At 54.6% G+C, this 21,317-nt stretch overlaps 1 protein-coding gene across 2 annotated transcripts in view; it reads left to right on the top strand.

Annotated features, from left to right (window-relative positions):
• CSPG4 (chondroitin sulfate proteoglycan 4) overlaps positions 1–19,418 on the top strand; it is a 36,169-nt gene extending 16,751 nt beyond the window's left edge. For both annotated transcript variants that reach the window (XM_006087905.3, XM_023753146.1), the window contains exons 2-10: positions 3,094–3,257; positions 4,688–8,215; positions 9,343–9,825; positions 10,159–10,335; positions 11,919–12,117; positions 12,199–12,333; positions 12,445–12,611; positions 16,138–16,321; positions 16,619–19,418. In XM_006087905.3, the coding sequence (XP_006087967.1) occupies positions 3,094–3,257; positions 4,688–8,215; positions 9,343–9,825; positions 10,159–10,335; positions 11,919–12,117; positions 12,199–12,333; positions 12,445–12,611; positions 16,138–16,321; positions 16,619–18,441 (6,860 nt within the window). In that variant the 3' untranslated portion in view covers positions 18,442–19,418. The remainder of the gene's footprint in view (positions 1–3,093; positions 3,258–4,687; positions 8,216–9,342; positions 9,826–10,158; positions 10,336–11,918; positions 12,118–12,198; positions 12,334–12,444; positions 12,612–16,137; positions 16,322–16,618) is intronic.
• The last annotated feature ends 1,899 nt before the right edge of the window (positions 19,419–21,317 follow it).

The following is a 21,317-nucleotide window of genomic DNA, read 5'->3' as shown; positions in this document are numbered from 1 at the left end:
CTCCAGGAATAATCCCAACAGACAGGAGGAGGAAGGATTGGAAGGAGTGCTCATTTTACAAAATGGTGACCGGGAGGCTTCCTGTACACCGCATACTGGGGATCAAGCCTCCAACCCTAGCATGGGCCCTTCTCCAGCTGCTGCAGGCCTGAGATGGTATTTTGATGAATCATGGGTCTTCTTGACCCAAGAGAATCAAGGGGAGGTCTCCAGACATTTCTAATTCCTCCTCTCCTCCCGGACCACCCAAATCCCCAGCAGCCACTAAGCCCAATTTAGTCATGTTACCTTTCCTTCTACTCTCCTCTGTCTTCAACATTCTGGAGCCTATATATTCCTGCCGGTCTCTCACTTGTCCTTGTCCTTGCTTCCCATTCCCCTCCCTCTCTGCTCCTCTACGCCACCTTTATCTCCCCCAGGAAGCCCTTGGGGATTGACTTCTAGCTCATTACTTCTTTATCCTGTACCACCTATTTATTCAAATTCCCTCTCCAACTGCCCCCTCCCCAGGACAGAGATTCTAGGTTCTTGCATCTGCAGCCATCAGAGACAGTAAGGGGCAGAAGAAGAACAGAAAGTAGAGGCAGCGAGGTGGGGGGGGGGGGCTGTCAGAGTTTCCAAAACCCTGGCCAGCAAGGCCTCAGAAGCCTCTGTTGGGTGGAGGGGCTCCCTGGCCTGTGAACTCCCAGCATAGCACAAGGCTGCTGTGTGAGCCTTTCCCTGCCTGGCCCCACTGGAAACAGCAGGGTCCAGCCCCTCAATGAGCCCATTCAGACTCCAGCCCTCTGGAAAGTACCTCTACTAGTACATCCTGCTGCCCTCCCACTTGGGCCTGGAGAACCAGGCCAAACTGGCTGCTGGGAGGGCACTGGAGGCAGGTTGGTTATAGCCAGCCATCTACTTCAATTCCTGCTTAATCCAGAGCCCTGACCTTGATCATGCCCTAGCAGATTTATTTTTTTAAATATATTTTTATTGATTTCAGAAAGGAAGGGAGAGGGGGAGAGAGATGGAAACATCAATGATGAGAGAGAATCATTAATCAGCTGCCTCCTACATGCCCCACACTGGGGATTGAGCCTGCAACCCTAGTATGTGCCCTGATCAGGAATCAAACCATGACCTCCTGGCCAATGCTCAACCATTGAGCCACACCGGCCAAGCCCCAAAAGATTTATATCCACCTTTAGCAAAAGGGAGTACGGATGGGTGTGTGGGTTCATTCCCACACAGGGGAGAGAACTGGGCCCCCTCTCTGTGGGTGGTAGGCAGGTAAATGTTCAGCAACAAGTTCTCTGGGAGAGAGTGAGCCCTGATTTGTGGTTTTGGCCTCTTTACATCATGGTATAAATATTCTCACCAGGCAACATCACCTGGCTAACAATATCCCTAAAAATTTACAACCAGCTATTGCCAGCTGCTATGAGCTCTGGTCCACCACCATGGTGGCCCTGTTCTGCAGGGGCCACGTGCCCCAACCTCTGCAACTGTGTGTGCCCTCAGTGTAGTGTGCTGCATTTTGTTATTAAGAATCAATGTCCTTGCAGGTAAGTTACCCACAGGTCCCCTGACCTGTCCCTTACCAACACCAAGGTCTGTTGGCCTTGCTGGGCTTACTGGGCCATGTTCTCAGCTGGTTTTGAAGTTCTTATTTGACTCCTTTACCTCCCCAATCAAAGGCTCCTGTGTTTCCAGCAAGTGCCAGCAAAAGAGATGACTATAAGGGTTGTAAGCTCAGCCCAAGTGGAAGAGCGTTATCCTTGGACATCCCTCACATAGTGCTGGCTGCCCGTAGGGCATACATGCCTCCGACTCCTCCAGTGGCTATTTTTTCAGGCACACATCAGCTGGTTCAGGTTGGCCGGGGACTAGTAGGTATATAGCCAATGCTAGACCATCCCTATCAAGCCATCAGCCTTTATTCACTCACACGGGGTTTAAGGGAAGCCTAACAGGGATGAATCATCTTTTTAAACCATTACTGTCTGCCTCTCCCAGCCTTGGACATCTGGGGGACAGACTCAAAGTTATTTTTGGCCCTAATCTCCACAAAGGAATAGACTAGAAATTGTAGCAGCAAGTTGGAGGGCAAGAGAGGCTAATTTGAGGAAACTGCCTGGAAAGAGGTGGCAACTTAAAAAGAGGAGGTGTCCCAGCATGGGACAAAAGGGACCCTGGACAGTGACCACTAACCCTATGAAACCGCTGCTGCTTTGGGAAGCTCACTGGCCTGCCCAGCAGACCCTCAGCTCCTCCCAAGCCTTGTCTTCAGCCTCAGACCCTGCCTTAGAGAACTCAGCTGTTGTCATCCCTGGCTTGCAAACAATGGGACCGGATCTGACTGCTCACCAGGGACCAGTAATAGTTCTACCGCAGGATGCAACATGGGGTGATGCAGGAAGTTTTGGCCCATTTGGGGTCTAGCACTGCACATGGCCTCCATCTGGCCTTAGAACTTTTGCTTCTCTATGGACTCAGACCAAATAAGCTGCCTCTGCCCACCCCCAAAAGCAGCTGGGAGCATGGCCCAAGAGGAAAGCAAAGATGGGTGAGCTGCCTGACAGCAACACCACCAGGCCCCAGCCAACCCACGGAGGTGGGTCATAGCATGCAAAGTGGCCAAAGTGTAAGGGTACTTAGGAGAAGAAATTTGAACAGGGATCAGTTGAGGGTAAAGGTGATTCTTCTGGAACTCCAGTCCTGGGATTTGTGACCACCAAGAGAGGTGATCACATCAGTGATGGTTATCCTTTGGGCCAAGGAGGGGCCAGACCCAGATTCTGCTGGGGCTGAGGGGAAGAGAGCCATTGCTGGTAGAGGACCCTGGCCCCAGGAACCTCTGAAGAGGAGACCTGAGTTGCTTGAAATTGCTGGGTTGGGCCTTCTTCAGAGGCAAAATCTAGGCTGGGTACCTTCTGGGGCCAGGACCAAGCAGGTGCTGGGATCTGGCTGAGGCCCATGGGACAGCCATGTGGAAGACCATGAGGGTGCGTCAGCATGAAACCGTTCCCTACAGCACACATATTCACTCTGTAGCACCTGTCCTCCTCCAGGCAAGGGTCTGAGACTTGACTAAAACTCCCTCTCACACAGCCTCCTTCTTCGGTGAGAACCACCTGGAGGTGTTAGTGGCCACAGTTCTGACCAACATAGACCTACAGCTACAGTTCTCCACATCCCAGCGTGAAGCCCTGCTTCTCCTGGCAGCAGGCCCAGCTGACCACCTCCTCCTGCAGCTCAATTCTGGACGCCTGCAGGTCAGTGACATCTCCCTGCTGAACTCTAGCTTTCAATGGCCCCTAACCAGCTATGTGACCTTGTGCAAGTCATTTTCACCTTGGGGTCTCAAGTTCTCCACTGTGAGATGGACAACTGAATCCCAGAAGCTGTGAGTCCGTCATGAACTTGCTCTGCCCTCCTGTTCTCCAATCTCACTTCTTACCACAACTCTAGCTGGCCTTTAGGTGCTGACTACTCCAATGGCTTTCAGTTCCCTGGTTATCTATGGTCTCTTGCTGCCAGGTGTTTTCTCACTCAACTCCCTGTGCCTCATGCCTGTCTCACCAACTCCCTGCACCTAACACTAGTCTCTCCTTGAAGTCTCAGCATGGACATTTCTCCTTCCCCCTATCCCCACCCCACCCAGTGATCATCTGGACTCTGCATAGCAACAATCATGTCTGTAGATGATGGTAACAACAGTACTGCCACAGCTTCCTCATTTTTCCATTTAATCCTTCAAGTCACTACAAGCTATATTAGCAAGGATTCCTCTGGCTCTATCTTGAGGCTTCTCCCTAACCATGAAGAGTTTGAGAACCCAAGGTCTTAGTCCAAATGAGAGTCAGCTGATTCCAGGCCACACTGAGGAGAGGACTATGGCCTGATCACCCATCAATCCATCTGCTGCTGCCATTGCTTCTCACTGCCATAAGATATCACTGTTAAACCTGGCCTGGTTATAGCCTGGTCCTGATACCCTTCCTCTCTGCCAGATGCAATAAGGCCACACCCTTACAGAGGTGCTCCCTACTTGGACTGCCAAGGTCTCATTAATAGTGCTCTGCTCTTTCAGTTCCCCTACTCTGCCAAGACCTGTTCTGCCTTCTGGTTGTGGGAGCATTGCACCAGAGTCAGTTCTGGTGTCAATGTCCTGCAGTCAAAACCATGTCCCTCTTCTCTCCCTAGGATCTCCCCTCACTTTAGGTCATGGAGCTTTTCGTACTAAACCTTCACAATGCAGAACCTCTGGTTGGGCTCCCCATCCCTGAATAGTGAGCCTGGCTGCTTTGGTAACCCTCCATGTTTGCCCCACTCAGGGCCCTCAGCAGGGGGTTCCCAGGTGCCCATGATGAAATCTTTTATATTCCAAAGTAATTTTTCTAGCATCTCCCAGCCAAGGAAAGAGGGAACAAATTTTTTTTAACCCAAATTGAATGTCTAGGAGAGCATCCTCTAGATATCAGTTATTTGTGGATAGGGACCACATCTGACTCATATCAGAGACCAGAGGCTATCCAGGCCTCATAGGGATCACTCTGGTGAGTGTTTAGAAAATAAGAGATGACAGAAAGGAGAGAGAGTGGCATAAGAAGACCTTGTCCTAGGCCCTAGGGACCAACTATGCTTTTCCAGCAAAAGATGTAGATTCACAGGGCTGCCTCCCCTACTCCCCATCTCTCCTCAGGTCAGACTTGTCCTAGGCCGGGAGGAACTGAGGCTGCAGACCCCATCAGAGATGCTGCTGAGTGACTCCGTCCTCCACACAGTGGGGCTAATGATATCAGATGGCTGGGCCTGGTTGTCAGTAGATGGGCTCCTCAACACTTCCACCCCAGTCGCAGGGGGGCCTCTGAAGGTCCCCTATGGGCTCTTTGTGGGGGGCACTGGAAGCCTGGGCCTGCCCTACCTGAGGGGAACCAGCCGACCTCTGAGGGGTTGCCTCCATGCAGCCACCCTCAATGGCCACAGCCTCCTTCAGCCACTAACCCCAGATGTGCATGAGGGCTGTGCTGAAGAGTTTTCTGCTGGTGATGATGTGGCCCTGGGCTTCTCTGGGCCCCACTCACTGGCAGCCTTCCCTCCTTGGAGCACTCAGAATGAAGGCACCCTGGAGTTTACACTCATCACAAGGAGCCAGCAGGCACCCCTGGCCTTCCAGGCAGGCGGTCAGCGTGGGGACTTCATCTACTTGGATATATTTGAAGGCCACCTGCGAGCTGTGGTCGAGAAAGGCAAGGGCACTGTGTTGCTCCACAACAGTGTGCCTGTGGCCGATGGACAGCCCCACGAGGTCAGTGTCCACATGGATGCTCACCAGCTGGAAATCTCCGTGGATCAGTACCCAACACGTACTTCCAACCGTGGGGTCCTCAGCTACCTGGAGCCACGTGGTAGTCTTCTCCTCGGGGGGCTAGATGCAGAGGCCTCTCACCACCTCCAGGAACACCGCCTGGGCCTGGCCACGGGGGCTGTCAGTGTCTCCCTACTAGGCTGCATGGAGGACCTCAGCATCAATGGCCAGAGGTGGGGGCTCCGGGAGGCGTGGCTGACTCGCAATATGGTGGCCGGCTGCAAGCCTGAGGAAGATGAATACGAAGAGGATGCTTATGGCCCCTATGAAGTTTTCTCCACCCTGGCACCTGAAGTTTGGCCAGCCATGGAGCTGCCTGAGCCCTGTGTGCCTGAATCTGGGCTGCCTCCTATCTTTGACAATTTCACCCAACTGCTGACCATCAGCCCCTTGGTAGTGGCCGAGGGTGGCACAGCCTGGCTTGAATGGCGGCATGTGCAACCCACCCTGGACCTGAGAGAGGCTGAACTGCGCAAATCCCAGGTGCTGTTCAGTGTGAGCCGCGGGCCGCGACACGGCAAGCTAGAGCTGGACATTCCGGGCGCGCGGACTCGGCAAATGTTCACTCTCCTAGATGTGGTGAACCGCAAGGCCCGCTTTGTCCACAATGGCTCTGAGGACACCTCCGACCAACTGGTGCTGGAGGTGTCAGTGACAGCTCAGGGGCCCGTGCCCTCCTGCCTTCGAAGAGGCCAAACTTACATTCTGCCCATCCAGATAAACCCTGTCAATGACCCACCCCGTGTCATCTTCCCACATGGCAGCCTCATGGTGATCCTGGAACACACACAGAAGCCACTGGGGCCCGAGGTTTTCCAGGCCTATGACCCAGACTCCCCCTGCGAGGACCTTACCTTCCAGCTCCTGGCTAGTGGCCCCGTGGAACGCCGAGACAAACCCGGGGAGCCAGCAACCGAGTTCTCCTGCCAGGAGCTTGAGGCAGGCAGCCTTGTCTATGTCCACAGCGGCGGGCCTGCCCAGGACCTCATCTTCCGGGTCAGCGATGGGCTGCAGGCCAGCTCCCTGGCCACACTGAAGGTGGTGGCTATCCGGCCAGCCATTCAGATCCGCCACAACACAGGGTTGCGCCTGGCCCAGGGCTCTGCTGCACTGGTCTTGCCCACCAACTTGTCAGTGGAGACAAATGCTGTAGAGCAGGATGTGAGTGTGCTATTCCGAGTCACTGGAGCCCTGCAGTTCGGGGAGCTGCAGAAGCAGGGATCAGGCGGGGCAGAGGGTGCAGAATGGTGGGCCACACAGGCCTTTCACCAGCGGGACGTGGAACAGGGCCGCGTGAGGTACCTAAGCACTGACCCACAGCACCATGCTGAGGACATGGTAGAGAAACTGACCCTGGAGGTGCAGGTGGGTCAGGAGACCCTAAGCAATCTGTCCTTCCCTGTGACAGTCCAGAGAGCCACCGTGTGGCTGCTGCGGCTGGAGCCACTGCACACTCAGAACACCCGGCAGGAGGCCCTTACCACAGCCCACTTGGAGGCCACCCTAGAGGAGGCAGGCCTGAGCCCCACCACTTTTCACTATGAAGTGGTTCAGGCCCCCAGGAAAGGAAATCTGCGACTCCAGGGCATGCGGCTATCAGAAGGTCAGGGCTTCACCCAAGATGACCTTCAAGCTGGTAGGGTGACCTATGGGGCCACAGCACGTGCCTCAGAGGTGGTCGAGGATGTCTTCCATTTCCGTGTCACAGCTCCGCCACACTTCTCCCCTCTCTACACCTTCCCCATCCATATTGGTGGTGACCCAGATGCTCCTGTCCTCACCAATGTTCTCCTCTCAGTCCCTGAAGGTGGTGAGGCTATCCTCTCCGCTGACCACCTCTTCATCAAGAGTCTCAACAGTGCCAGCTATCTCTATGAGGTCATGGAGTGGCCCCGCCATGGGAGGTTGGCATGGCAGGGGACACAAGACAAGACCATCATGGTGACATCCTTTACTAATGAGGACCTGCTGCAAGGCCGGCTGGTGTACCAGCATGATGACTCTGAGACCACAGAAGATGACATTCCATTTGTAGCTACCCGCCAGGGGGAGGGCAGCGGTGGCATGGCCTGGGAGGAGGTACGTGGTGTCTTCCGAGTGGCCATCCAGCCCGTGAATGACCACGCCCCCGTGCAGACCATCAGCCGCATCTTCCATGTAGCCCGGGGTGGGCAGCGACTACTCACTACAGATGACGTGGCCTTTAGCGATGCCGACTCTGGCTTTACTGATGCCCAACTGGTGCTGACCCGCAAGGACCTCCTCTTTGGCAGTATTGTGGCTGTGGATGACCCCATGCGGCCCATCTACCGCTTTACTCAGGAGGACCTCAGGAAGAAGCGAGTACTATTCGTGCACTCCGGGGCTGACCGCGGCTGGATCCAGCTACAGGTGTCTGATGGGCAGCACCAGGCCACCACACTGCTTGAAGTGCAGGCTTCAGAGCCCTACCTCCGTGTGGCCAATGACTCTAACCTCGTGGTCCCTCAAGGAGGCCAGGGCACCATTGACACAGCTGTACTCCACCTGGACACCAACCTAGACATCCGCAGTGGGGATGAGGTTCACTATCATGTCACAGCTGGCCCACAATGGGGGCAGCTGCTCCGGGCAGGCCAGCCAGCCACAGCCTTCTTTCAGCAGGATCTGCTGAATGGGGCCGTTCTCTACAGCCACAACGGCAGCCTCAGCCCCCATGACACCCTGGCCTTGTCTGTAGATGCAGGACCTATGCACACGGATGCCACCCTACAAGTGACCATTGCCCTAGAAGGGCCACTGGCCCCACTGCACCTGGTCCAGCACAAGAAGGTCTATGTCTTCCAGGGAGAGGCGGCTAAGATCAGAAAGGATCAGCTGGAGGTAAAGGGCTGGGGGATGAGCAGCATATGGGCCTTCATGCTGTGTGTGCTTGGATGTTTCCGGTATGCCTGTGGTGGCTTCTGGGTCAGGTGTATGTACATGCCTTGGGTATGCTCCTGTTCACATGCATGTTGTGTGCCCAAGAGTTTCTGGGGAATTTGTTGTACATAAAGCTACCTGTGCATTGTGTGTACCTCCATATGTGTACATGCTGTGGTTAACGATGCATGTTTCTGGGCCCCTCCCAGGCCACAAAACCTCTGAAGCCTAAGAATTGAGCCTAAGAATCTGTATTCTAGTAACAATAAGTTCTCTGGAGGGTTTTCTTGGACACAAACTTTGAGGACTACAGGCCTTGGAGACAGGCTTAGCTGGTCCCCAGGCTCCCATGTCCTCAGCTCTTTTCCCAGACTTCAGACTAGGATTCATGGTCTGAAGAGAGCTGCTGAACCCCCAGGAACCTCACAGAGCAACCACAGGCCTCCCAGCAGGCCCACTGACTTGCTTTGTGATCTTAGCCAGTCTCTTGCCCTTTCTGGACCTTATTCTCCTACACTGTCAATTTCTGAGCCCCTTGTGGTTCTGGCTGTCTGGGCTTTTGTCAGAATGTGACTATATATATCTGGCATCAGGCTGTCTTTGCCCTGGAGGAGGCACCATTTGAGCCAGGCTTTGAAGAGTCTGGGATTTCAATTAGCAGGAAATGGGGGGAACCATATTACAGGCCCAGGCAAAGGCACAGAATCAGGAATGTGAACTTGGGGGTGGACAATCAGGTGAGGGAGCATCCAGCAGCCCTGGATCTAGACAGGGTCTCAAGTCCCAGGGAACCTATAGTGTCTTAGAGTCTGTGCCTCAAGAAGGATGGGGCGCTCTCTGGTGGTGAGAAGTGACAATAGTGGAGGCGGGGCAGCGTGTGTGTGTGTGTGTGTGTGTGTGTGTGTGTGTGTACACACGTGTGGGATGATTGTGTGTCCCTATTCGCACATCAGTATTTAGTAAAAGTATATGTCTATGTCACTGAATCTGAGGATGTGAGATTGTGTACATCTCAGGGAGTGTGTCTCAGAGGTCATGACGGCCTCCCCTGTGCCTGTGGTGAGTCCCTGTGACCCTCTGTTAACCAGGCAGCCCAGGAGACAGTGCCACCTGCAGAGATTGTGTTCTCAGTGAAGACCCCCCCAAGCGCTGGCTACCTGGTGATGTTGTCTCATGCCACCCCTGCAGCCGAGCCACCCATCTTGGACCCCGTGCAGAGCTTCTCTCAGGAGGCCGTGGATGCGGGCAGGGTCCTATACCTGCATTCCCGCCCTGAGTTCTGGAGTGATACCTTCTCCCTGGATGTGGCCTCAGGCCTGGGTGCTCCCCTCGAGGGTATCCACATGGAGCTGGAGGTGCTGCCCACCACCATCCCACTGGAGGCACAGAACTTCAGTGTCCCTGAGGGTGGCACCTGCACCCTGGCCCCTCCGCTGCTCCGCATCACTGGGCCCTACTTCCCCATGCTGCCAGGCCTTGTCCTGCAGGTGTTAGAGTCACCCCGGCACGGGGCTCTGCGGAGAGAAGACGACGCTCAAAACAGGACCCTCAGCACCTTCTCCTGGAGAGAGGTATGCTGTCAGGGAGTTCCCAGGGGTACAGTCCAGTTCTGGGGGCAGAGTGAGGGAGCCTAGGGGTGCCCAGTCTGGGGATGTGTGAAGAGAGGAGGCATGGAGCCCACCTTTACAGAGCATGTTTGCTTCAGATGCCTTACCTCATTCCTTCTTCACCAGGTAGATAGAAATGACGATCCCATTTCCTTCACTCCTTCATTCCTTTACTCGGGGAGAAAGGGCTGTCTCCACCTGCAGAAACCGAGGTGCTAAGGGACTCAGTCTCCTCCCCCATCCGAGGGCAGGCATGAAGGGTGCTGAGCCTGACCTCCAGCCTGGGCCGGCCTGCAGGTGGAAGAACAGCTGATCCACTATGTTCATGATGGGAGCGAGACACGGACAGACAGCTTCATCCTAGTGGCTAATGCCTCAGAGATGGACCGCCAGAGCCATCCCGTATCCTTTGCCATCACCATCCTGCCTGTCAACGACCAACCCCCTGTCCTCACCACAAACACAGGCCTGCAGGTGAGAGCATTCTAGAACCATCTCCCACCCCCATCCCCTCCTGGAGAAAGGCCCAACACACAGCTTCCCCCTCTCTGAGCCTCAGTTTCCTCCCCCTTATAATAGGGACAATGTCACGTGCCTCACTAGGTTGTTGGGAAGAGGGAAGAGCTATTGCACTGAAAATAGAACACAGGTGTGAGGTTTTCTTCTTGGACACTTATAAGTACAGGAGGCAACCTTGTGAATGGCCACGCTTGGCACTGCTCTTTCCTGGGCTCACTCTCAACAGAAGGGTTTTTCTATGCTTAGGACCAGAATTCCTGAAGAAAGTTCTTTCAAGCCCTTAAGGGTGGACTCCAGGTGAGGAGCCATTAAGCTCCCCACTTCCACCCCCAGCAAGTAAATCTCACAGCTTGGCTCCCAAGTCCCTGCCCCCACATGGGGCACAACAGTGGTGCCCCCATTCAGCAGAGGTGGAAGTTGAAGCCCAGACAGGTGACAAAACTTCTCTACGGTCTCAAAACTAGTTATTGGTGGAACAGAAAGGGTGTGGCTTCACCCAGCAAGACAACAATGGACAGGGTGTGGACTCCAGGTCAGCAGAAGATATGGGAGGCTTCGAAAGAGGGCTGACAGGCTGTCTGTGACATGAGCACTGGGCATTTTTGTGATATAGGATGTGCTACTGCTCAGTGGTAGGGAGACCAGCAAAAGGTAGGGTATAGGCTAAGGGCTGTCCCCCTACCCCACCCCCTGCCCCCCACCCCTCACCCGCGGAGAACAGTCAGGTGGTACTGTGTGGAAGCTCAGCCACCAGGTGGTGCTGTCCACTGTGTTCATGCCAGGAGCCTTCAACCATAGTGGTCTTCCTTCTAGAGCTCTGGCAGGAGTCAGCTGGGGCTGGGAGAGGGAGTCCAGGCATCCCAGAGACCTCAGTTCTCCAGGTTTGGAAGCCCCTCCCCAATACTGCTCACAAGTTGTTGACCCAGCAGGGCATGTAACAGGACTCTGGGAATGGTATCCTGCCCTGCTGGCAGGTAGGAGGGCTGAGGGAGGTTCCCCTTCACTCTGAGCATAGGGAGGGGCAGTCCGCATCCAGGCAGGCCTCACCCACACACTGAGGCTTGTGACTGCCCTATTCCCAGTGCTGCTTCAGTGCTTCAGGGTGGTGGCCAACCATCAGCCTCTCCAGCTGTCCCTGCCTCCCATCCCCTCCCTCATCTGGAAGGGGAGCCCATTTCTAAGTATCCCGGGCAGGCGAAATTACTGTTCCCAGCCCCTGCCTCCCAGACTCACTATGGAGGATCTGAGGGAGACCTCTGCCCTGCCAGTGAGACAACCAGATTAAGCAGTGCTGTTGGCCCGGCTTGGAGGGTTCTGGAAGTGAGAAGCCTGTGAGAGTGAGAGCTGGAAGCTTCCTGAGGTAGAGGGACAAGAGCTGTCCTTGAGGGACAGTCAGGATTAGGGCAGATGGGAGCAGGGAGCCTGGGGCTGGGGTCCCTGGGGTAACAGAGAAAGGTGAATAGGGTGGGACCCTTTGTGCAGACGAGCCCAAAATGGCCATTGGTGGGGGCAGAACCTTCACAGGCCTGTGTCCCCAGATGTGGGAGGGGGGCACTGTGCCCATCCCTGTGGCAGCCCTTAAGGGCACAGACGGCGACTCAGAGCCCGAGGACCTGGTCTACACCATCGAGCAGCCCAGCAATGGACGAGTAGTGCTCCAGGCAACACTGGGCACCGAGGCCCACAGCTTCACACAGGCCCAGCTGGACAGTGGGCTTGTGCTGTTCTCACACAGAGGTGGGTGCTGAGATGTGGGGACACCCTGAGGAGAGGGTACCAGCATGGGCCATTGATACCCAATTCTACATCTGCCCTCAGGAGCCCTGGATGGAGGCTTCCGCTTCAGCCTCTCTGATGGCAAGCACACTTCCCCTGGACACTTCTTCCACGTGATGGCCCAGAAGCAGCCACTCCTTTCCCTGGAGGGCAGCCGAACACTAACTGTCTGCCCAGGTGGGTCTGTCAAGTATGGGTGGCACACCAGGGTCATGCTGCCTCTCCAGAGGTCACAGGCCTTGCCTGGCCCCTGGTCTGAGTCTGACAGGCCCTTTTTGCCTCTCATAGGATCTGTCCAGCCGCTTAGCAGCCAGAACCTGAGAGCCACCTCCAGCACAGACACTGACCCTCACCATCTGCTCTATTGGGTGGTGCAGGGCCCCCAGCTTGGCCGGCTGTTCCACACCCAGCAGGGCAGCACTGAGGAGGCCCTTATGAACTTCACTCAGGCTGAGGTAAGGTCTCAACTCTCTACAGCCACATCTTAGGTGGCCCACTCTGCCATGGACACACATGGATACGGGTACCAGATCCAGCATAATTGGCAGCACACTCCCTGAACCTCTTATGACCCAGGCCATGCATGCCTTGCTCTCCAGGAGCCACTAGGTCCTTAAAGCAAATGGGACTTAGTGTTCCATGGTGAGAGAGAAGGATGCAGGAGGTCAAGGAGCTCAGAACAGGGATCAGGTCCTGGGTCTTGACTTCCAGAAGGAAAATGAAGTTGGACCCTAGGAGCTAGAAAGTGTGCACTGGTTGGGGGACATTAGTACACCCCAGTGGCTGGTGAGGGGCAGTGTTGGGTTCAGGGGATGGAGTTTGAGATGAAGGCAGCCCTGAATGGAGGCTTCCCCTGGACAATTTGGGCCTGTGGACAGATGTATGAGCTTGGGTCTCAGGTCAGGAGCCAGCAAGAAGCAGAGTGGGTCCTGGGAGCACATGAGTGGACAGAAGGCAGCTGAGTAGGTCCAGTGGGGAGTGGAGCTGCCATCTGTCCATCACTGCAGTTTCAGGGCTTGACTGTCCTAAAACACAGCAGAGGCTAACAGTAAACACTCAGACTACAGGGCTGCTGGGATCACAGAGCTCTGTGCTAACAGTACCAGTACCAGCAGCCATCACTTAACACCCCTTCTATGTGCAAGAGGTGCAAGGGCAGCCTTGGTTCTCCCAAAGGCAGAGCAGGTAAGGAGCTTTTAGGCCTCAGGAAAGGAGAGTCTTTAATGGTAGTGGGAAAGGTTTCTTGGGTCTCTCATATCAACATCCACTAGGCTGGGTTCTTGGTTCTCTTGGAGCCCTGGCTTCTGCTATGGCCCTCTTCCTGCCCCTCCCTATAATGAAATATTCAGTAGGCTGGAGGCTGCAGCAGCTGTGCACCTGAGTCCCTGGGAGCCTTTATCATCAGATGCCCAGGAAGTGGGAGGGAATAGACTAGGCCTCCTGAGCCCTGCCCCCACCCTACAGTGCTTCTCCCCACATCCCAGTAATCTGAAGGACCAGGTTGAACAGTCAACAGGGGGTGAGCTGGCAGTGCCATGCAGAGGAGCATGGCAGAGACCCATCTGCCCTTGAGGAAGGGGGCTGGGGAAGACTTGGTGATATCTGACATCCACCACTGCCCCACAATACTCTGAGCTGGGTGGGTCAGGGAACAGGTGTCCCCATCTTGCATATAAGAAATCTGAAGGTCACAGAGGTCAGGTGAAACGTCAGAGCACGTGGCTAGTAAGAAGCAAAGCCAGGATTGTGCCTTCTGACTGTTAGTCCAAGGTTTCTTTCCCTAGAGGACATTGGTTGCTCCCAGAGCTCGGGGACCCTCTCCATTCTGCCTGTGATTTGCCCCACCCTCAAGCAGACCCCTCCCACCCATGATGTTCCTGTGCCCAGGCATTCAGCCTCCCACCCTCACTCCCAGGGGTCTTCATTTCCTTCCTGCCCACCCTTCAGCCTAGGCCAAAGGTCACACCTGGCTGTCCTTGCAGGCCACATCTGGCCAACAGCCTGCACAATGCATTCAATATTTTTTTAATTAATGGTCAACGTACAACCTTTAGAAATTTCAATTAAAAAAAGCGAATTTCCAGTTTTTTAAAAGGCCTGTGTTTCCTCTTACAGCAATCAGATGAGAAGCAACCACCCTTTTAACTAGGCTGTGCTCCCCAGTCATCACAACCCCTCTCTCCTAAAGTCTTCCACACCAATCAGTTTCCATGTTGCTATTGCACAAGTCCTTTTCTTCTGAGTGAATGAAAATAGTTCTGTGTCTTCTAAAAGGAGAAAACAAAAGATAAGCCAAGAGAACACATTAGGATCAGAAGGGGAGAGGAACTTCTTTATGGAAATGAAGAATATGCCTGGTGTTTAACATGCAGACAGTCCTAGCAAGCAGCAGGTTGGCTGGACTGGACTTGCTAAGGAAGGGTGGTCATAGGTGAAGTCGAAAGGGTAATGGGGTCACAATGGGGTCTCTGTAGTCAAATGATAAGCTATTGCACAATCTGAGCAAGAGTGACATGACCTTACTTTTTAAAAGCTCACTCTGGTTTTTGTATTAAGAATAAATTGTAGGAGGAGGGGAGCAGGGGCCAAAGCAGGCCATAGTTAGGAGAGCTATCACCATAATCCAGGCCACAGATGATGGGGTGTGGGAAGAGGAGGGAAGTCAGGGATGATGCCAGAGTTTGGCCTGAGCCATTAGAAAAAGAAAAACAGAGCTGCTATCTTCCGCATTGGGAAGATGGAAAGGGGGGCAGGCCAGGAGTCTGCATGGTGCATGCGGAGTTTGAGATGTCCACTATACATCCCCAAGAAGCTGCCAAGGACGCAGGTAGATATGAGAGGCTGGGGTTCCAGAGAGAGCAGTCCGAGTGGGAGGTACACATAAGCAGATCATCACATAGCTGGCATTGAGGACTAAATGAGAGCAGGTGGGGCCTGCCTGTAGATGGAGAAGAATCTCAAGGCCAAGTCATAGATGTTGGGAAGAACAGGAGGGACCAAAAGAGTCTGTGAAAAAGCAACTACTAAGGTAGGAAGAAAACAAAGACAGGGGGCCATCCTGGAGAAAGTTGCATTAGGAAGGGATGCTCACATATGACATCCAAGGCAAGATGAGGCCTGACAACCCACCATTAGATCTAACAACACGGAGGCCACTGGTGCCCCTGGCCAGAATAGGAGCAAAGCCTGGGTGGAGTACACTTAGGACATCATGGGGGGAGTGTGGGCTATTTTTTATTTTTTTTTAAATATTTTTTTATTGATTTCAGAGAGGAAGGGAAAGGAAAAAAGAGATAGAAACATCAATCATGGGAAAGAATCATTGATTGGCTGCCTCCAGTACGTCCCCTACTGGGGATCAAGCCCACAACCCGGGCATGTGTCCTGACCAGGAATCGAACATGATCTCCTGGTTCATAGGTCTACACTCAACAACTGAGCCATGCCAGCTGGCCAGTGTAAGCTACTCTTTTGCAGTTTGCTACAAAGAACAGCAAGGGAAAGGTGGCAAATGTTTGTGGGAAAAGTGAAGTCAAGTTTTTTCTTTAAGGTGGAAGAAAGAATAATATGGCTGCATAATGCTGGGAATGATCCATTTGGGGCAAAATTGACACCATATGAAAAAAAAGGGAGATGGTAAAAGAGGTGTACTCAGTAGGCAAGAGGGGCGAGGATCAGTGCAAAAGAGGAAAGACCTCTGTTGAGAGAAATAAGGTAGAATATTGCTTTCCCCAGAGGCTCAGAGGGTTGCCCAAGGTGGCAAAGCCTGGGTCTGCCATATGACTGCCTAGTGGTGGCCCCTGAGACAGTGAGAGTGCACATTATAGACCCAGAGGCAGGCACAACTGGGAGAGCGTAGAATAAGGCTAGGAGGCTATCGCCATAATCCAGGGATGGTCTGAGGGAGATGCCAGCCTGGGAGGGAGCTGCTGGGCACAGAGGCTGGACCTGCCTTGTTCCAATGGTGGTGGTCTCCCACAGGTGTATGCCGGGAATGTTCTATATGAGCACAAGATGCCTGCTGAGCCCTTCTGGGAGGCCCATGACACTCTGAAGCTCCGTCTGGCCTCGCCTCCTGCCCCTGATGTAGCCACCACCCTTGCTGTGGCTGTATCTTTTGAGGCTGCCTGTCCCCAGCGCCCCAGCCGTCTCTGGAGGAACAAAGGTGAACAGTATGATAGGCTGGCAAAGTTAGGAGGACACTAGGAGAGGCCCAGAGAGGAGTGGACTCAAGACCAGGGTCAGCCCCCAGGACCTGGGATGTTATAGAGAGGGTGGGCAGATAGAGAGGCTTTGAGGTCAGAGGGGAGACATGGTCCTTGTTCCTCCTGAAAACTCTGAACCCCATCCTGGGATACCTGGTCTGAGGGGGGAGGCAAACCTTGCCTTGGGGGCCCCAGCTGAAGGTCCATGGCTCTTCCCTGCGTGGACTGAACCTTAATAGCCTGTGTTTTACCTGCAGGTCTCTGGGTCTCCGAAGGCCAGCGAGCCAAAATTACCAGGGCTGCCCTTGATGCCTCCAACCTCCTGGCTAGTGTTTTGTCATCCCAGCGCCCAGAGCATGATGTGCTGTTCCAGGTCACGCAGTTCCCTGCCTGGGGCCAGCTGCTGCTGTCTGAGGAGCCCCTCCATGCTGGGCAGCCCCACTTCCTGCAGTCCCAGCTGGCCTCAGGGCAGCTGGTGTATGCCCATGGTGGCGGGGGCACTCAGCCAGATGGCTTCCGCTTTCATGCCCACCTCCAGGGGTCGGCAGGGGCCCCCTTGGCAGGACCCCAAACCTCAGAGGCCTTCACCATCACGGTGCGAGATGTGAATGAGCGGCCACCTCTGCCACAGGCCTCCATTCCACTTCGGCTCACCCGCGGCTCCCGCGCCTCAATCTCCAGGGCCCAGCTGAGTGTGGTGGACCCAGACTCAGCTCCTGAGGAGATCGAGTTCAAGGTGCAACGAGCACCCCACAATGGCTTCCTGAGCCTGGCAGGGGCCAGTGCGGGCCCTGTGAGGCACTTCACCCAGGGCGATGTGGATGCAGGGCGGCTAGCCTTCGTGGCCAATGGGAGCAGTGTGGCAGGCATCTTCCAGCTGAGCGTGTCTGACGGGGCCAGTCCACCCCTGTCCATGTCCCTGGCCGTGGATGTCTTGCCATCCACCATTGAGGTGCAGCTGCAGGCACCCCTAGAGGTGCCCCAAGCCTTAGGGCACTCCTCACTGAGCCGGCAGCAGCTCCGGGTGGTTTCAGATCAAGAGGAGCCAGACGCCACATACCACCTCACCCAGGGGCCTCAGTATGGGCATCTCCTGGTGGGAGGGCAGCCAGCCACAGCCTTCAGCCAGGTCCAGGTAGACCAGGGTGAGGTGGTCTTTGCTTTCACCAACTTCTCCTCCTCTCACGACCACTTCAATGTCCTGGCACTGGCCAGAGGTGCCAATACATCAGCCACAGTGAATGTCACTGTGAGGGCTCTGCTGCATGTGTGGGCAGGTGGGCCGTGGCCCCAGGGTGCCACCCTACGCCTGGACTCCACCATCCTAGATGCAGGTGAGTTGGCCAACCACACAGGCAGTGTACCCTGTTTCCGGCTCCTGGTAGGACCCCGGCATGGCCGTGTGGTCCGTATGCCCAGGGACGGCCAACCTGTGGAGCAGTTTACACAGCAGGACCTTGAGGATGGAAGGCTTGGGCTGGAGGTAGGCAGGCCAGAAAGTAGGTCCCCTGGCCCCGCAAGTGACAGTCTCACTCTTGAGCTGTGGGCAAGAGGTGTCCCACCTGCTGTGGCCTCGCTGGACTTTGCCACTGAGCCTTACAATGCGGCCCAGTCCTACAGCGTGGCCCTGCTCAGTCTCCCTGAGGCTGCTCAGACAGAAGCAGGGAGGCCAGAGAGCAGCCCTCCAACTGGTGAGCCACGGCCAACAGCCTCCAGCCCCGTGCCACCTGTGGCCACAGGGGGCTTCCTGGGCTTCCTCGAGGACAACATGTTCAGTGTCATCATCCCCGTGTGCCTGGTCCTCCTGCTCCTGGCACTCATCTTGCCCCTGCTCTTCTATCTCCGGAAACGCAATAAGACAGGCAAGCACCACGTCCAGGTGCTGACAGCCAAGCCCCGCAACGGCCTGGCCGGAGACGGAGACACGGAGACCTTCCGCAAGATGGAGCCTGGCCAGACCATCCCACTCACAGCTGTGCCTGGCCAGAGGCCCCCACTAGGGGGCCATCAGGACCCAGAGCTTCTGCAGTTCTGCCGGACATCCAACCCTGCCCTCAAAAATGGCCAGTACTGGGTATAAGGACTGTCCTTGGCCCAGACGCTGACAGGCCAGGGACAGGCTTGCTCAGGCCTAGGCCCCATTGCCCCCATGCCCTGGTACTGTCTGAGTGTCCACAGAGCCAGAAAGACCTGAGGACACCAGGGATGGAGGGTGCTGGGAGGAAGTTTCAGGGATCTGGGACAAAGTGGAGTCAGAAACTGGGATCTCCCCAGCTCACTCCATGCCTGGAGAACTACAAGGGGCCAAGGACAGAGGCAGGTTTGGGAGGTCAGTCCCCTGCCCTGAAGCTAGTTTAGGACCTAAACTTTAGGCTATCAAAACCAGAGCAACCTCCTACATGGGTCAGGACTCTGGGTACTGGGTCTGTGACATTGGGTGAGTCACCCCTAACCTTCTTAAGGGCAAGGTGAAGAAAGGAAAGGGAGGGGCAGGCAGGGTTCCTAGGTGGTCCCTCCAAGTCAGGCCTCCCCTTGTCTCTGCCCCAGGGTTGAGAGAAAAATGTTTCCCCCTGATCTTTTAGGGAAATGGTATACCCTGGAGCGGAGGAAGAGAAAGCCTCTCCACCCTCTGGAAGGCAGAAGCCAATAGAATATGTTCAGAGTGCAAGGTGGGCGGGTTGCTCTGGGGATGGGTTTATTTAAGGGAGATTGCAAGGAAAGTATTTAACATGGTGCTGAGCTAGCCCAGATTGATGGAGTCCCTGGCCATGTGGGATGGAGGAGGGTCTGGGGCCAGTTCATTTCCACCTGCATGGGATGAGGGCTAAGCAAGCATGCATGTGTGGCCCTGCAACAGGTTGGGCTGGGGAGCATGCAGGGTCTGAGGCCATGGACACTGTAATGCCTGTGCTCCCCTGAGGACTACAGGGCAGGCAGTTTGGGACACTCGGCTCCATGGGGCCTAGATAAACGGTGCTTCAGAGGTTCTAGACCAGTGATGGCGAACCTATGACACGCATGTCAGAGGTGACACGCGAACTCATTTTTTGGGTTGATTTTTCTTTGTTAAATGGCATTTAAATATATAAAATAAATATCAAAAATGTAAGTCTTTGTTTTACTATGGTTGCAAATATCAAAAAATTTCTATATGTGACATGGCACCAGAGTTAAGTTAGGGTTTTTCAAAATGCTGACATGCCAAGCTCAAAAGGTTCACCATCACTGTTCTAGACAGCTGTGTGTTGTTTGTCTGACTGTGCACTGGGCCTTTGTCCACATCAGCCTGCACTCCCCTGGTCCCCAAGCCAGCAGGATGGCCAAGGCTACAGGAGCCCTGAACCTCCCCCTCCTGGGACCTTCCAGATCTCTGCTTCTTCTGTGGGATGGGACCAAAGCCCTTTGGTTTAGTACACATAGGCTAGGCTCTCTCCAAAGAGCTTAAAGCAAAAAAGGAAACCAAGAGATATTCAGTGTCCAGCCCTAGATGTCTTAGCTTGAGTTTTGGCTTCCACAGACCTATCCCTCTCCACCCACCTCTCAAGAGGTTAGAGCACCAAAGGTGAGGAGAGTAAGGGAGACATGAGGACCCCAAGCCTGGGCCCTAGTGATGATGGGAAAGCTGAGACACAACCACCTTAGACACCTGCCCTCAGCTCCATGGAGATATTCACAAGGAAGATTCTACTGGCCTCTAACCTTCCAACAAGAGGATCAAGGGTGCTCCTCAAAAGCTGAGTAAGCAGCAAGGATTCTGCAAGCTATTTCTGTGTGTGGCCCACGGGGTTGTCATTTGGTTAGGGGTGGGTTAGAGACACAGGTTCTCAAGAAGGCCCCTAATGAGTTCCTGAGGAGCCACCACCCTCTGGTCCTTTCCCTTTGGAGGGTCTCCCAGAATTGGGGGAAATGGAGACAGATTCAGGGTCCCAGGTGATACCCCAGGTTAAAGTCCTCAGAAGAAGCATGAGAGGTGTCTGAGCTCTGGAGTAGGGGGGAAGGGGCCTGAGCACAGCCAGATTGGGAGTAGAGAGCCCCAACCAGCCTTTGGAAGCTGACCTGTGTTTGAGTCACCTCTTCCCTGTGCCTCAACATCTGTAACATCTAAACCAGAAACTAGGACAAGAGAGGAGATCCCGTCCTCCTCACTGGCTGCCCCAGAACCACCCCTCCTTCTGATGCCTTTATATCCAGCCACCTAGATCCTCTTCACTCTCTCAGAAGGCCCAGCCAGCTCTTGTTGCCACAGGGAAAAGCCTGTCCTATAGGATAGCCAGGACCCATAGGTGAGGACCCCCACAGAGATCCCTTCATACCCAGAGCTCTAATCCTGGTCTGACTTTCCGGTCTCTTCAGCACCCTCCAGGCCAGCCTCACGCAGGGCCCTGCCAAGGGTGTCTCTATGCCACACCCCATGCTTTGCTCTGCTTCTCCCAGAAACCCAGGGCTGGATCCTCAGGGCCCTGATATCTGGGGCCAGTCTCCACCCAGAGCAAGCAATTTCCCTGGAACTGTAAGCCGAGACAAGGTGACAGACTCTCCAGGCAGGATCTGGCCTCAGCTTGAATTTCCCCAGAGGATTGACCAAACCCTCTCTGTTACAGGCCAGCCTGCCCTGCCCCCAGTGTCTACTCTGGCTCTTCTAAGCCTCTGCTGGACAGTGGGCTGGCACCAGAGGAATAGTGTGAGCAACTATGCTAGGATCTTGCAGATTTCAGATATGCCCCTGAGGCTTAAGGGGATTGCTATCCACTTTACAAAATAATCCACCATTTCCTGTTAAGGACCCAGCTCCTCCCAGGCATTGAGGATAAAACTCAAAAATAATTCTAATCTGCCCTGGTCAGTGTGACCCAGTGGTTAGAGTGTCAGCCTATCCACTGAAGGGTCATGGGTTCAATTCCAGTCATGGGCACATACCTAGATTTCAGGTTTCTCTCACATTGATGCTTCTCACCC

The sequence above is a fragment of the Myotis lucifugus genome, unplaced genomic scaffold (assembly GCF_000147115.1).
Source record: "Myotis lucifugus unplaced genomic scaffold, Myoluc2.0 scaffold_41, whole genome shotgun sequence".
Lineage (NCBI taxonomy): Eukaryota > Metazoa > Chordata > Mammalia > Chiroptera > Vespertilionidae > Myotis > Myotis lucifugus.
Note: the sequence above shows the minus strand (reverse complement) of the source record. Positions and strands in the feature narration are given on the sequence as shown.